At 56.0% G+C, this 13,540-nt stretch overlaps 1 protein-coding gene across 6 annotated transcripts in view; it reads right to left on the bottom strand.

Annotated features, from left to right (window-relative positions):
* Positions 1–13,540, bottom strand: part of GAS7 (growth arrest specific 7) — a 207,304-nt gene that overhangs the window by 50,091 nt on the left and 143,673 nt on the right. For all 6 annotated transcript variants that reach the window (XM_059668629.1, XM_059668632.1, XM_059668628.1 and 3 more), the window contains one exon: positions 3,518–3,595. In XM_059668629.1, coding sequence (XP_059524612.1) covers positions 3,518–3,595 — 78 coding nt within the window. The remainder of the gene's footprint in view (positions 1–3,517; positions 3,596–13,540) is intronic.

Raw genomic sequence — 13,540 nt, 5'->3', positions numbered from 1 at the left:
CTCCCTTAATCCCCTACCGTCCAGCCACACTGGCCAGCTCTCCATTCTTAAACATGCCAAGACCACTCCTGCCCCAGGGCCTTTGCACTGGTGTTCCCTGGCCTAGGACATTTCCCTGCCACCCCCCGCCCCCCACACACACACCCTTATACAGATTCTCACTGTCCGCAAAGCGTCAGCGGAAAGGCCACTTCCTTAGACCAACCTTCCCTGGCTCCCAGGCCCTGGGCCCTGTTTTCGTCCCTTGCATTAGCGCATTCAGGGAAGTCAGGCAGATGTCACGTGTGCTTGCCGGTCCTGCGCCCCTGCTGGCTGTAGGTTCGTGGGAGCAGGGACCACACAGGTCTGGCTCGTCTGTGGCTGTATCCCCAGCACAGAGAACAGCATCTGGCGTATATTTTGAATGAAAAGGTTTGAACGCCATCGCTGTTGCTTTGCAGAAGCGTGAGCCGAACAGAAGGGGCTGAGATCCAGGGCCCTGCGTGGTCTCAGGAGGGGAGTCAGCTGCCACGGGAGATGAGGCTGCAGACGATCAGTGGTGAAGCGACCTCTTGTCCTCCCCGAGTCTATTCCTCTCCCCACAATAAATAGTCTCCGGAAGCTGCTTGTGAAACGGGATGAGGGAAGGGCTGGGGAAAACCCAGTGCGGCCCCGAAGACAGAAACCCAAGGCGGCTATTATATTATTCTCCAGTTACGAGGTTCAGGTTCAAAAAAACGAGGGGAGATGTCAAAACATCCCGATTCTGCTGTAGCCTCGCGGGTGGGCTCTCTTCCCTTCCACCCCAGAGGGGATGGAGGGCTGGGTGTGTTCTCGCCCCGGGGAGAGAGCACCACAGACACACCCCCTGGAGGCCTGGACGGACCCAGTCCTGCTCTTCCCCTGGCCCCTCTACTTATGAACGGGCACAGCGAAGCCTGGCAAGGAGACGCGAGGCGCCCGAGGCCCCGTCTAACCTGGCGTAACTTCACAAGTCGAAGCGGCCTGCCTGCCAGAGGCACCCTTATGTTAGGTGCACTAAGAAAGGAAAAAGATGCTCCCAATGAAACCGGGTCCACCTGACCTCCAAGATGCAGGACCAGGCAAAAGTAGCTGTACAGCTATTCATATGGAAAATCCTATATAATAAAAGCCTAATATGCTAAGTTTCCAGTAGGCCAGTCATCCGTTCAACCAATCAAAGCGTAATATGCTAATGATATGCTAAGGTCACTCAACCGCTCACTATGATGTGCACTGACCAGTGCACTGACCGCTGGGGGCAGACAGTCGACTGGTTGACCAGTTGCTATGACATGCACTGACCACCAGGGGCAGATGCTCTGACCGGTAGGTTAGCTTGCTGCTGGGGTCCGACCGATCGGGACTGAGCTAGACGGGCCAGACACACCCTGGAGCTCTCCCGTGGCCCCTCCCCGGCTGGCCAACCTCCCGCGTCCCTCCCTGGCCCCGACCGTGCACCGGTGGGGTCCCTCGGCCTGGCCTGCACCCTCTCGCAATCCGGGATCCCTCGGGGGATGTCAGAGAGCTGGTTTTGGCCCAATCCCACAGGCCAGGCCAAGGGACCCCACTAGTGCACGAATTTGGGCACCGGCCTCTAGTAGTACAATAATTGTAAATAATAATGCAAGAATAAACTCTGTGTTCCACATGCTCACAACCGTAAGCCTACTTTTATCCAACCCCGTATTGAAATGTGGGGGAAAACAAAAAGTGGGTCTCAGATCAAGGGACTGGGGTTCAGTGGGTTTTGCGTTGCTTCTCATGGCAATGGCTGTGGTCAGTCGCCCAGTGACCCTGAGCGGCGTTGACCCAATGTTCTGGGTGACCCTGGACCAGAGCTCCCGAACTGGCACTACTAACAGTCGGGGTGGGTAATGCTTTGCGCTGGAGCTGTGCTAGCCTGTGCATTGTGGGTGGTAGCAGCATCCCTGGCCCCAGCCCACCAGTGCCTGTAGCACCTCCACGAATGGTGACTGCCAAAACAACGGACATCGTCAAATGTCCCCCAGTCGGCAAAAACTCCTCGAGCTGAGGACCACTGCACTAGAGCCCGAGAAGTTTAACAAGTAAGGAGGGTGTCCCCCGCCTCATGGTTCCAATGCTCCAAAAATGTTACGTGGAAAATTCCAGAAACAATGCGTAGTTTTAAATTGCTTGCCGTTCTGAGTAGCTTGATGAAACCTTGCACCACCCTGCTCCGTGACCACCCCTTTGTGCGGAGTCTCCACGTGGTATGTGCTCTCGCGTTAGTCACTTAGCACTCGGTTCTCCGGCGGCTGTCACGGTGCCGACGGGCTGTCACGGTGCCGCAGTGCTGTGTTCGTCACCCTTACCTTACTGACAACGCCACATTCGTGCAACTTTTATAACAGCCCATTTTCTTAATGGCTCTGTTGTTTTTTTAGTTCTTGTTAATCTCTTACTGTGCCTAATTTACAAATTAAACTTTATCACAGGTATGTACGTATGTATGTGTAGAAAAAACAGTATATACAGGGTTTGGTACTAAATGCGATCTCAGGCATCCACGGGGGTGGTGGAGCACGCCCCTCACAGACAGCGGGAACTGCCGTGTGTATTGCAAACAAGCAAAGGACAGAAGCCGCCTTAGAGGGGCGTCTCCTCTCAAGCCTTCTGAGCCCTGGGACGCTGCTGTGCACGTGAGTTTCCGAAGGGGAGTGAAGAGGTTTCCAACCCTCTTTGACGGCAAAGCCCTTTTTGGCAGAGAACTTGACAGAATGAGGCTGCCCCGACTTCCCCTTGGGAGACCCTGACCTGGGCCCCTGGAGGGAGGGGCAGAGGAGGCAAAGTCGGCATCTGCACACCCAGTCTAACACCTTGGCCACCGGGCCAGTTCTCATCCCTGAGTCTGACCCGCTCCCCATCTCCAGCTTCCCCGGCCACACTCGGAGCCGCAGCACCCAGCCCAGGGCGGGCAGACTGGGCTCTCGCTGTGTCTGTCGGGGAAAGGCAGGAATCTGTCACACCCAGCCCTCGGCCCAGGGGGTCTGAGCCAACTCCCCCCCCCACCCCCCACCCCCGGTCCTCCTTTGAAGCCACAAACAGTGGGAAAGGGACAGGATGCGGCCGGGGAACAGCATCAGGACAGCAGGCTTTGGAGAGGCGACCCCACTGACTCAGAGGACAAGTTCCCTGACCAGCTCCGCCAGCACAGCAGGCTTGGCAGTACCCGCCCAGCACCTCTACGCGCCCGGGCTCCTCTGCCCGGGTCCCTGTCCTGTCTGCGTGGACCACTCTGGGTTCCTTTCTCGTGTCTGGCTGGCCTGGAGCCCGCCAGGATAGAGGGCCGACTCCCTCCCTAAGCACCTGAGAGGGAATGAGGTGAGCTATCAGGTTGCTGCTGGTGCCACCAGGACAATACCATCTGGCGAAGCAACAGGCTTGTAGGGCCTCCTTTCCCTCCAGGCCCCTCCCTGGGCTTGGTTCCTCAGACCCCGGGATCCAGAGTCTTGACCTTCCCAATCTTGACCCCAAAGCAGTAGGTGCACGGTACCTGTCGGAGGCAGAGGGCTCCTGTGAGTGCCAGGGCTGGCCGGAATCCCAGAACCGCTGGGGCGCTCCCAGGTGGTCTCTGGTGGGAGAAAGAAGCAAAATCGCTTTCAGAATTTCATAAGTAGAACCTGAGAGGACGACAGAGCAGAACTACCAGTAGGTGATCAGAGCTGAAAAAAATAGTCCTGGCCGGTCACCTTCCTCCCTAAACCCAGGGACGAGGAGCCTGCTTTGGGCTGCCACACCCTTCCCACCTCCCATGACGACAGATTCTCTTTGCTGGGGACCCTTCTCCACAGCTGGCACCAGAAGGAGGTGGTTTTCCAGCTGGGATCCTCTGAAAGGTTCCCCCAGGGCCCCTCCCGCTCTTATCCCCAAAGGCTGCCAACTCATGGGCCTCCTGGAACCCTTCTGTCTCTGGTCCTGGAACCCTAGCTGCCCACTGGGCATTCCCCCCAAATGCCATTGTCACATGAAACCCCAAAGCACAGAGGAAAGAGCCCTGGCCTGGGGGCCTGCACGGAGACATGGTCCTCTGTCAAAGGGGGTGATTCCCGCCCTACGTCTTGTTTGCATTACAGCTGCTGGCCTGGCTGGCCTCCCTTCCGGTGCCCAGCTGCTCGGTCCAGCCAGGAGCAAAGCCGTGGCTGCATCTATATTATCGTCCCCAAGCACTACTTTACCCATTTCACCGCTAGGAACAGGCTTCTGATCAAATTATCTAGTGATGAGAAATAGAACTTTCTTACCACGTAACATTGGGTGCAACGGAAAACCACAACGAAGAAATGTCGCCCATAACCCTACAACTTGGAGGTCATCACAACACTTTGGTATCTATATGTCCATTTGTTCCTTAGAACAAAAGCATACCACATGTTCTTTTCACGAATAGGCTTTTGTGAGTATCTTTCCAAAATCGCTTAAGGTGCCAGGTAGTCTAGAGGTTCGGACCTACTCACAGTAGGGGGTCTTACCTCCTCATCCCACACTGCCTGCATCCGAATCCCAGCTCTGCCTCTTACCACCAGTGTAACCCTGGCCAAGCTAATTGTCCTGTCAGTGCCTCAGTTTGCTCCTCTGGAAATGAGGTCAATAATGGTATCTACCCAAGACAGTCCTCGTATTCAGGCCACATGCCCATATACAAGTGCTTAGCATAAAGTTCTTTTTAAATTTGGCCCAGTGGCCTTGGCCGGGTTGCTCCGCTGGTTGGAGCATTGCCCAGTACACCAAAAGGTTGCAGGTTCATTCCCTGGTTGGGGTGTGTACAGGAGGCAACCAATAGATGCTTCTCTCTCCTGCTCTCCCTTCCTCTCTCTCTAAATATCAATCATTAAAAATCATATCCTTGGGTGAGGATTAAAAGAGATAAAAATAAAAAAAATAAAGTGAGTCCAATGTATGAATATAACATTAGTTAATAAAAAAAATCCTAATCCTGAAAATGCAATTGCCTCAAATGTTAAAAATAAAAACAAGCGAAACTCTTTCAATGACTTCTCTCCATCAGGATGCACAAGAACTGGGTTTTTGCCTCAGCTCTGCCTCTATGTCTGCTGTGCTGCCCAAGGCAAGACACTCTGCCTCTCTGGTCCTCCAATTCTTAACCCAAAAAGAAGGGGCTGGGCTAACTGGTCTTTTAGGCCTCACTCCTCCTGCCCTGGAGCTTTGATTGGTGATCTTAGAATCTGAAGACCCATGTGCTGACTGGCTCTCAGACACCAAGACGTGGAGACCCCACCAGGGCTGCCGCAGAGACAATGCAGACGTCTGAAGGATCTGTCCCTGCCCGTCCTGGCCTTGGCCAGCTCTGGCCAAACACAAAGTCACTGTGAGCCCGGGGCCGGAGTGAGGCCGAGCCAAGCAGACATCTGGAGAGACCACCAGGGCTCTGGCTGCGTGACCTCAGCAGTAGCAGGAAAAGCCGCCCCAGCTGACCATACCACCCACAGGGAGGGAGCCATTTCCAGGTCTTTTGCAATAAAAGACTCGCTAATCCACTTACAGCAGGCCAGGCCCCTTGACCAAGCCAAAGCAAAACTGCCTGGCAGCTCGGCCCACGCTACTCTGAATTGAAGCCCTTTCGCATTCTCTGGGGTTCCATTCCTGGGGTTCCAGGTGACCATCCAGACTCCTAACAGAGTCGCTGCCATGCAGGTCCCAGAGGCTCTGGGACACGGTACAGTCAGAGTGGAAGAAGTGAGACCTTCTCTCAGAGAGTCCCGTCCAACCCAAGTCACGAGGACACATTTTTTCCTAAAGGCAACTCCAACTCATTCAGGCCTCCACCACGGACCCCAGCGCGGCCCAGCGCGCACACACACATGCACACGCACACACACACACACACACACTGACTGCGGATCAGACCATGCAGGGGTCCAACCCCAGCAGGTCCAGGGGTTCCCAAAGGCGTAGACGGAGTCGGCGAAGAAGGAATGACATGGAGACAGCGTTCAGTTGATCAGCAGCCTAGCCAGGATCTCTAGCCCGGATCTCCAGTCAGGATCTCCAGAGAGGTTCTGCTTCGGATCTCCAGCGAGGTTCTGTACAGGCTCTCCAGTCAGGTTCAGTGTCCAGGTTCCAGTCAGGTTCTCCTGCCAATCTCTGTAGTCAGGTTCAGTCCAGGATCCCTTGCCATGTTCTCCCGCTAGGCTCTGTCTCTAGGCTCCGAGGCCAGTCCCTCTCCAGGATCCTCCGGCATGCTCTCTCCAGCGAAGTTCTTCTGTCTCTAGGCTCCATGTAGGTTCTGTCTTCTTGATTCTGTTCTAAGTTCTGAGTGTTTCTGTCTTGTTACAACTGTATTTATACCAGTTGATTCAATCCTATCAATCTCTATTACAAAGGTTAGGGCGTTTCTTATCTCCATTCCAGGGAGAAAAGATTATGTAGTTTAAGCATGATTGTTCGTAGTTAAAGGGATTAATTACCCGCCTGGCACTTAGTTGAGGGGTTTTATTCCCTCCCTAACTTCAGGGGAAAATCCCTACCTGGGGATTCAACCTTTCTCGGAGAGGTGACCTTGGTTAAAACACAGCGCCAAGAAGGTGAGCAAACATATTAAGAACCGTATGCCATATATGCCAGGTCCCTTGAAACAGCAATCATGGACCGGCTCCCGGCAAGACCAGCGAGGGAGGCTGCCACTCCAGGCCTCGAGGCCACAAGCCAGAAATGGCCATTTCCCCCTCCGAGGGGTGTCCTTTTCCTCTCCGTGGCTGCCCCGTGCAGAACAGAACTTTTAAAGAGGAAGTACACCTGAAAGGTGGAAAGTGATGTAAATTTCAGGCCACAGATGTGCCCTCCTTAAGACAACAATAGTAACACTAACAATGAACAGTGCATGAGGGAGAAGTAACTCTCCACAGTCACTTCTGGTCTTCGTTCCCCCTTGGCAAGACGAGTCCTGTTTACACTAGAGGCATTGGCAACCAGCCCCTGGGCCTGGGACGCTGGTCATGGTGATTTGCCTTAAGCCCACCTGTGAGTCACCCCTTAGTCCCCCTAATCCCCCCCACCCACAGGCCAGTGGACTCCTGCTCCTGATGGGCCCATTCCCTTGGCTGTGGGGTGACTCTCTGCTGCCCCCAGTGGCTATCCGGTGAAATAACCCTAGGTACCAGCCCAGGGGAAATGCAGCTTTCTGGTGCTGGCTGGAACCTGGGATGCCTGTAGTCCCCTCCTCTTTGCCTCTTTTTAGACTCCTCTTCCTGGGTTTCTCACTTTCTCTGCTCCCCCACCTCTTGTTTCTTTCTCTCCCTTGTTTGGTGGTAGCCCCCACCGTGGCTTCTCTTCTGGCCCCTGTTTTCCTCACCAGGAGGGTCTGCTGGACTCAGGTTTTCCTAGATTGACGGTAGCTCCACTACCCCCCTCTCCAGCTCTTGTCCCTCCTCATCTGGAAGCTCGATTTCTATGAGGCTGCTCTGCCATGTCCTCTACCCCAAGCAGGAAGGCATGTCCCAGGAGAATGACAGGAGCGCCGTGCCCTGGTCCAGGGGGGCAGCCTCTGAGAATGTCGGCTGCAGGGAGCCGTGGGCAATGTGAGCACCCGGAGGGCCTGCATAGCTGGTGAGCACCCGGAGGGCCTGTGCAGCTGGTGAGCACCCAGAGGGCCTGTGCAGCTGGTGAGCACCCAGAGGGCCTGTGCAGCTGGTGAGCACCCGGAGGGCCTGCGCAGCTGGGTGAGCACCCGGAGGACCTGTGCAGCTGGTGAGCACCTGGAGGGCCTGCACAGCTGGTGAGCACCCGGAGGGCCTGTGCAGCTGGTGAGCACCCAGAGGGCCTGCACAGCTGGTGAGCACCCGGAGGGCCTGCGCAGCTGGGTGAGCACCCGGAGGACCTGTGCAGCTGGTGAGCACCCGGAGGGCCTGCGCAGCTGGGTGAGCACCCGGAGGACCTGTGCAGCTGGTGAGCACCCGGAGGGCCTGCACAGCTGGTGAGCACCCGGAGGGCCTGCGCAGCTGGGTGAGCACCCGGAGGGCCTGCGCAGCTGGGTGAGCACCCGGAGGGCCTGCACAGCTGGGTGAGCACCGGAGGGCCTGCACAGCTGGGTGAGCACCCGGAGGGCCTGCGCAGCTGGTGAGCACCCGGAGGGCCTGCACAGCTGGGTGAGCACCCGGAGGGCCTGCACAGCTGGGTGAGCACCCCGAGGGCCTGCACAGCTGGTGAGCACCCGGAGGGCCTGTGCAGCTGGTGAGCACCCGGAGGGCCTGCGCAGCTGAGTGAGCACCCGGAGCGCCTGTGCAGCTGGTGAGCACCGGAGGGCCTGTGCAGCTGGTGAGCACCCGGAGGGCCTGCATAGCTGGGTGAGCACCCGGAGGGCCTGCGCAGCTGGGTGAGCACCTGGAGGGCCTGCGCATCTGTCCCAGGACCCTCAGAGCCAAAGCCTCTGGTCCCCTCCAGCACCAGTGCTTCTTTGGCCCTGGCTCTGTAATCACCTTGCCACTAGGGGGCTCTGGCTGCAGGATAGCCTAACCCCTTCCTAAAGCTAAATGAGAAACTACTCCTCTCTGAGCCTCCTTCTGTGCCTGGCCCACCTCGAGTCCCCCCACATTGCGTGTCTCCTTCAGAGGTCACAAAACACTACGAAACGGGTGCTATTGTTTCTATTTTTTGTGGAAGAAACTGAGGCCTCAGGAGAAAGAGCAGAGCTGGGACTCAGTGTGACAGCAAAGTCCGCCATGGTAGCCACACCAACACCTCTGAGCTCTGAGCTGGGGGTTCTGGGAGCTGTGGCCAAACTGAGCTGTTTGAGTCTATACACCACTCTCTACCGGAGAACCACCGCAAAATTATTATTATTATGTTAATTCAATATAATATGATAAATTTATAATAAATTATTATAATAATACTAGAGGCCCGGTGCATGAAAATTGTGCATTGGTTTGTGTGTGTGCGTGTGTGTGTGTGTGTGTGTGTGTGTGTGCTGGGGGGGAGGGGGGCGGGGGGTTCCTCAGCCTGGCCTGTGCTCTCTCGCAGTCCGGGAGCCCTTGGGGTATGTCCAACTGATGGCTTAGGCCCGCTCTCTGGGGAGCAGGCCTAAGCCGTCAGTTGGACATCCTTAGTGCTGCCACAGAGGTGGGAGAGGCTCCTGCCACCACCGCTGCACTCACCAGCTGTGAGCCTGGTTTCTGGCTGAGCGGCACTCCCCCTGTCGGAGCGCACTGACCACAGGGGGAAGCTCCTGCATTGAGCATCTGCCCCCCAGTGGTCAGTGCACATCATAGCAACTGGTCTTTCTGCCTTTTCACTGATTTGCATATTAGCCTTTTATTATATAGGATAATAAATTATTTATTATAAACATTAGAAATATTTATAATCTAAATATCATACATATTTAATATGTTATATTATTGATTATATTATTATTAATATACTAGAGGCATGATGCATGAAATTTGTGCAAGAGTAGGCTTTCCTTCCCCCGGCTGCTGGCATGAGCTTCCCTCTGGCACCTGGGACCCAGACTTCCCTCCGGCCGCTGGCAGGCACCTGGGACTCAGGCTTCCCTCACAGCCCCAGCTTCATCCGGAAGGTTGTGGAAGGATGTCTGGTCTAATTAGCATCTTACACTTTTATTATTAGAGATGATTTTACATATAGATATATTATTAGTATATTTGGTACTGTATCTGGCACTGTTCTTGGCACTGAAGACACTGCAGGGCCTTTGACAGGGCAAACTCCCTCCTCCTTCAATTACATTCTAATAGTCATACTATCGTATTTTTGAATATCAATATATTAGAGGCCCGGTACACTTGGGTCGGGGGGAGGGGGAGTCCCTCAGCCTGGATTGCGAGAGGGCGCAGGCCAGGTCAAGGGATCCCACGAGTGTATGATCAGGGCCAGGGAGGTTGGCCAGCTGGGAAGAGACTGCAGGAGGGCTCCAGGGCATGTCCGGCCCTCTCACTCAGTCCTGATCACACGGACCCCAGCAGCAAGCTAACCTACCGGTCAGAGTGTCTGCCCCTTGGTGGTCAGTGCACGTCATAGCCAGTAGTGGAGTAGCCTTAGCATATTATTAGCATATTACACTTTGATTGGTTGAATGGCCGACCAGACGACCGGACACTTAGCATATTAGGCTTTTATTATATAGGATAACATTTTTGATGAAAGGAAATCTAAAATATTTCTAATGGGGGTGAAGGGAGGAAGTCATGCCAGGAGACAGGTAATAAGTATGTAAGACATGTTAGGTTAGAGGGTGGTGTGTTCTGAAGAGAATACAGCAGAGAAGGGGGTAAGAAGTGTTATTAGGAAGGGATATAATTTGGTCAGGTGGCTTCAGAAGGCCTCGCTGAGAAAGGCACATTTAGTAGTATCTGTTGCTGCATCACACATTACCCTAAATTTAGCAGCTTAAATCAACAAGCATTCATTGTCACCCGGGTCGGTGAGTCAGGACTCGGGAGCGGCTGAGCCTGGCACTTCTGGCTCGGGCTCGCCCATGAGGCTGCAGTCTGCATCCACTATCTCTTACATCATCGAGCGCTTGACTGGGGCTGGAGGCGCCACTTCCAGGTGGCTCCCTGGCCACCAGCAGGAGCCAAAGTTGCGTGCAAACACACACACACACACACACACACACACACACACACACACAGACACACACACACACACACACACACAGCAGCTGCTTGCCCTGAGGGCGCAGGCTGAGATGTCTTTATAATCCAGCCTCAGAACTGACTTGCTGTGACGGCTTCTCACTTCTTCAGGTCACACAGCCCAATCCTGACAGAAGGTGAGGGACTCACACTGGCGTGTGCGACAGGACATGGGGGCACTGGGGCGGCGTAGGAAGCTGGTGGCTGCACAAATGGAGGAACAAGCCACGCACATATCTGAGGGAAGAGAATTCCAGGCCGAGGGAACAGAAGATGAAAAGGCTCAGAGACAGGCACATGTCTGTCATCTACAGAGAGCAGCAGGAAGGATGGTGTGGCTGAAGAGGCTGGAAGTAACGGACTGGAATGGGTCGCCCAGGGCCATGGTTCTCAAAGTGGGGTCCCCAGACCACCAACACAGCATCCACTGGGACGTGTCAGATGTGCACATTCTCAGCCCTAAGACGACGAGTTCCTGCATCCGAAACTCTAAGGAGGACCCTGTGGCCGATGTTTCCACCAGCCCCCCAGTGATTTGGGTGCTCGCCCAGGTTTAGGAGCCACTGCTCGGGGTCTTCAAGGTCACGGTGAGGACTGGCTCTTATTCTGAATATAGGGACAGTCACTGCAGAGTTTGGAGCACAGAAGTGACAGGATCCACTGGCTGCTGTGCCAGGACCTGCGACTGAGGAGGCTCTGGGACGTAGCGGACACCGGGCGCCCAGCTGGGTCATCTGTGAATGCCGCCTCTGCCTGGCCAGCCTGTCACTCCTGCAGAGGCCAGACAAGCTCAGGAAGAGGGAGAGGGAGAGGCAGGGCTGGTCTGTGTGCCACGCTTGGGGCACGGCCCATCCAGGGGCCTTCACCACGCTGCAGTGGCACTGGCAGCGCTGCCCCCACCAGGGGCCGGGACACTGTGGATCTGGGGTGTCTCAGGCAGGGTTGGGGAAAGGGGTGCCCAGGCAATGACCCCCTTGGCTCTGGAGCACTACTCCCGTGCTGCTTTCAGACTCTGCGGGCCTGGAGTTGCTTCTTGAATGATCCAGTACCATCAGGAAGGGCAGCTGGACTGGGAGATTCTTGCTTGGGAAGCTTCATCCAGATTCTCGCCCCCCCCCCTCCCCCCCTGCCGCCATGCGGCTTCCACTCTGCCCCACCTGTCCACACACAGCGCAGACCCTCTGGAAGTGGCAACAGGCGAGCTCTCAGCCAGTGGGAAGACACGGAGGCTCATCCCAGCGAAGGACTGCGCTCCGCAGGGCCGCCCAGGACTGACCACAGCTGGGTGCTGCCGACCTGGGCTGGGACCGCTCTCTCAGGCAGCGAGAGACTTCCCCGGGCCCAGCTTCTGCAAACACAGACCCAGCCAGGCGCCGGGACACCGGGACACGGAGGTCGCCAGTGAGAAATGCACGGCAGGAGTCCAGCCTGGGCAGGGACAGGGTGGGGAGGGGTAGCTGACACCCCCAATTCCCAGCGCACAGCCCTGCAGGCCCGGGGCACTCCCTGAGCCATGGCTCATCGTGCTCCAAGGAAGAGGGCGTTGGAGACACCAGGACTCCACTGTCACAGGCGAGGAAATGGGATGGCGAGCTGCCCTTGAATATGCTGAGGCCGCCTGGAGTTCTGAGGAAGAGCTGGGGCTGGCGCCACACACACAGATGTGTGAATCCCAGGTCGACCCTGGGTACACACGGCCGTGGGCTCAGCCTCGTTCCCTCAAGCTGAAGCGGGTAACCCATGGCTGCCCCGTGGTGGGATGAATAGTTAGAGGCACGGACAGTCTCTGACATACAGTGAGCCCTCAAAACACAAGGATGCTATTAAAACCAAACCCTCGCCATTCCTCCCTTCTCTCTGCTTCCCAACTTCCACCCTCCTAACCCTTCCCTCCCTGTCCTCCTCTCCATGCCTTCACAGAGCGCCCCCCCCACACACACACACAAAGGGAGAAGGAGGAAGGGCTCCTCTGTGGTGCTAGAACCTTCTTAGCCTTTCTGAGGTACAGCGAGTCCCCACTTCTTCCCACTTCACAGCAGCTCAGAGGATCCTTATGCAGCCAAGTGATCCAGGTGGGGCAGGGCCTGTGCCCATTTCACAGAGGAGAGAGGGCTGGTGAGACCCTGGCCTGTTGCTACTGGCCTGAAGCAAGCTCTGGACTGGCTCCAGCCCACACAGAGGGCCTGGGGAGAGCAGGGCCAGGAGCAGTGGGGGTGGGGGGCTCCAGAGAGGGGAGGGGGCTGCCTGAACTCTCTGAGCCTGTCTCTCAACCCCTCAATCCCCGATCGACCAGCTTCCTGAGAGAGTGCGCACCTGGGCAGACACACTGGGATCCCTGAACCTGGGCGGAGGGGAAATGAGGGTTGACCTCCATGTGGGAAAAAGGTGCCTTATCACTGAGCCGACAGATGCTGGCAGCCAACTGCCGGTTCACAGATATCAGGACCCCCGTCTTAGGGTTAACAATGTTGTAAGTAGACGCCAAGAAGGAAAATCTATTGAAACGAAAGCCTGGACACTCGGGACCTGAAACCTAAGCACAGGCTCCTGGCAGAGCTCCAGTCCCGCTTCCCAAATGTAGTTATTCACCAGGAACGCGCTCGTTAAAAACACTGATGCCCAGACCTTGCGCTTCCAAATTCTGGTTTAGCAGGTGTTGGGTGGAACCCAGAAGCCAGCATCTTAACCAGCAGTCTCAGTGACTAACCAGAGGGGGGAAGCTGGCAGAGGCCGTGGTAACATGGTCGCGGGAACCAGCCGCAGCCCGGGAGGTGCCCAGATGGACAAAACCGCAGGGCGTGGGTCTGGGTCAGGCGTAGGCTCAGCAAGGTGAGAAGCAAGATGCACAGTGGCCATGGGGGTGACCCCCCCAATGCCCACCACCTCCATCCCAACCTTCTATA

The sequence above is a fragment of the Myotis daubentonii genome, chromosome 16, assembly GCF_963259705.1.
Source record: "Myotis daubentonii chromosome 16, mMyoDau2.1, whole genome shotgun sequence".
Taxonomy (NCBI): Eukaryota; Metazoa; Chordata; class Mammalia; order Chiroptera; family Vespertilionidae; genus Myotis; species Myotis daubentonii.
The sequence above is the reverse complement of the archived record's forward strand: the minus strand, read 5'-3'. Positions and strand labels throughout refer to the sequence as shown.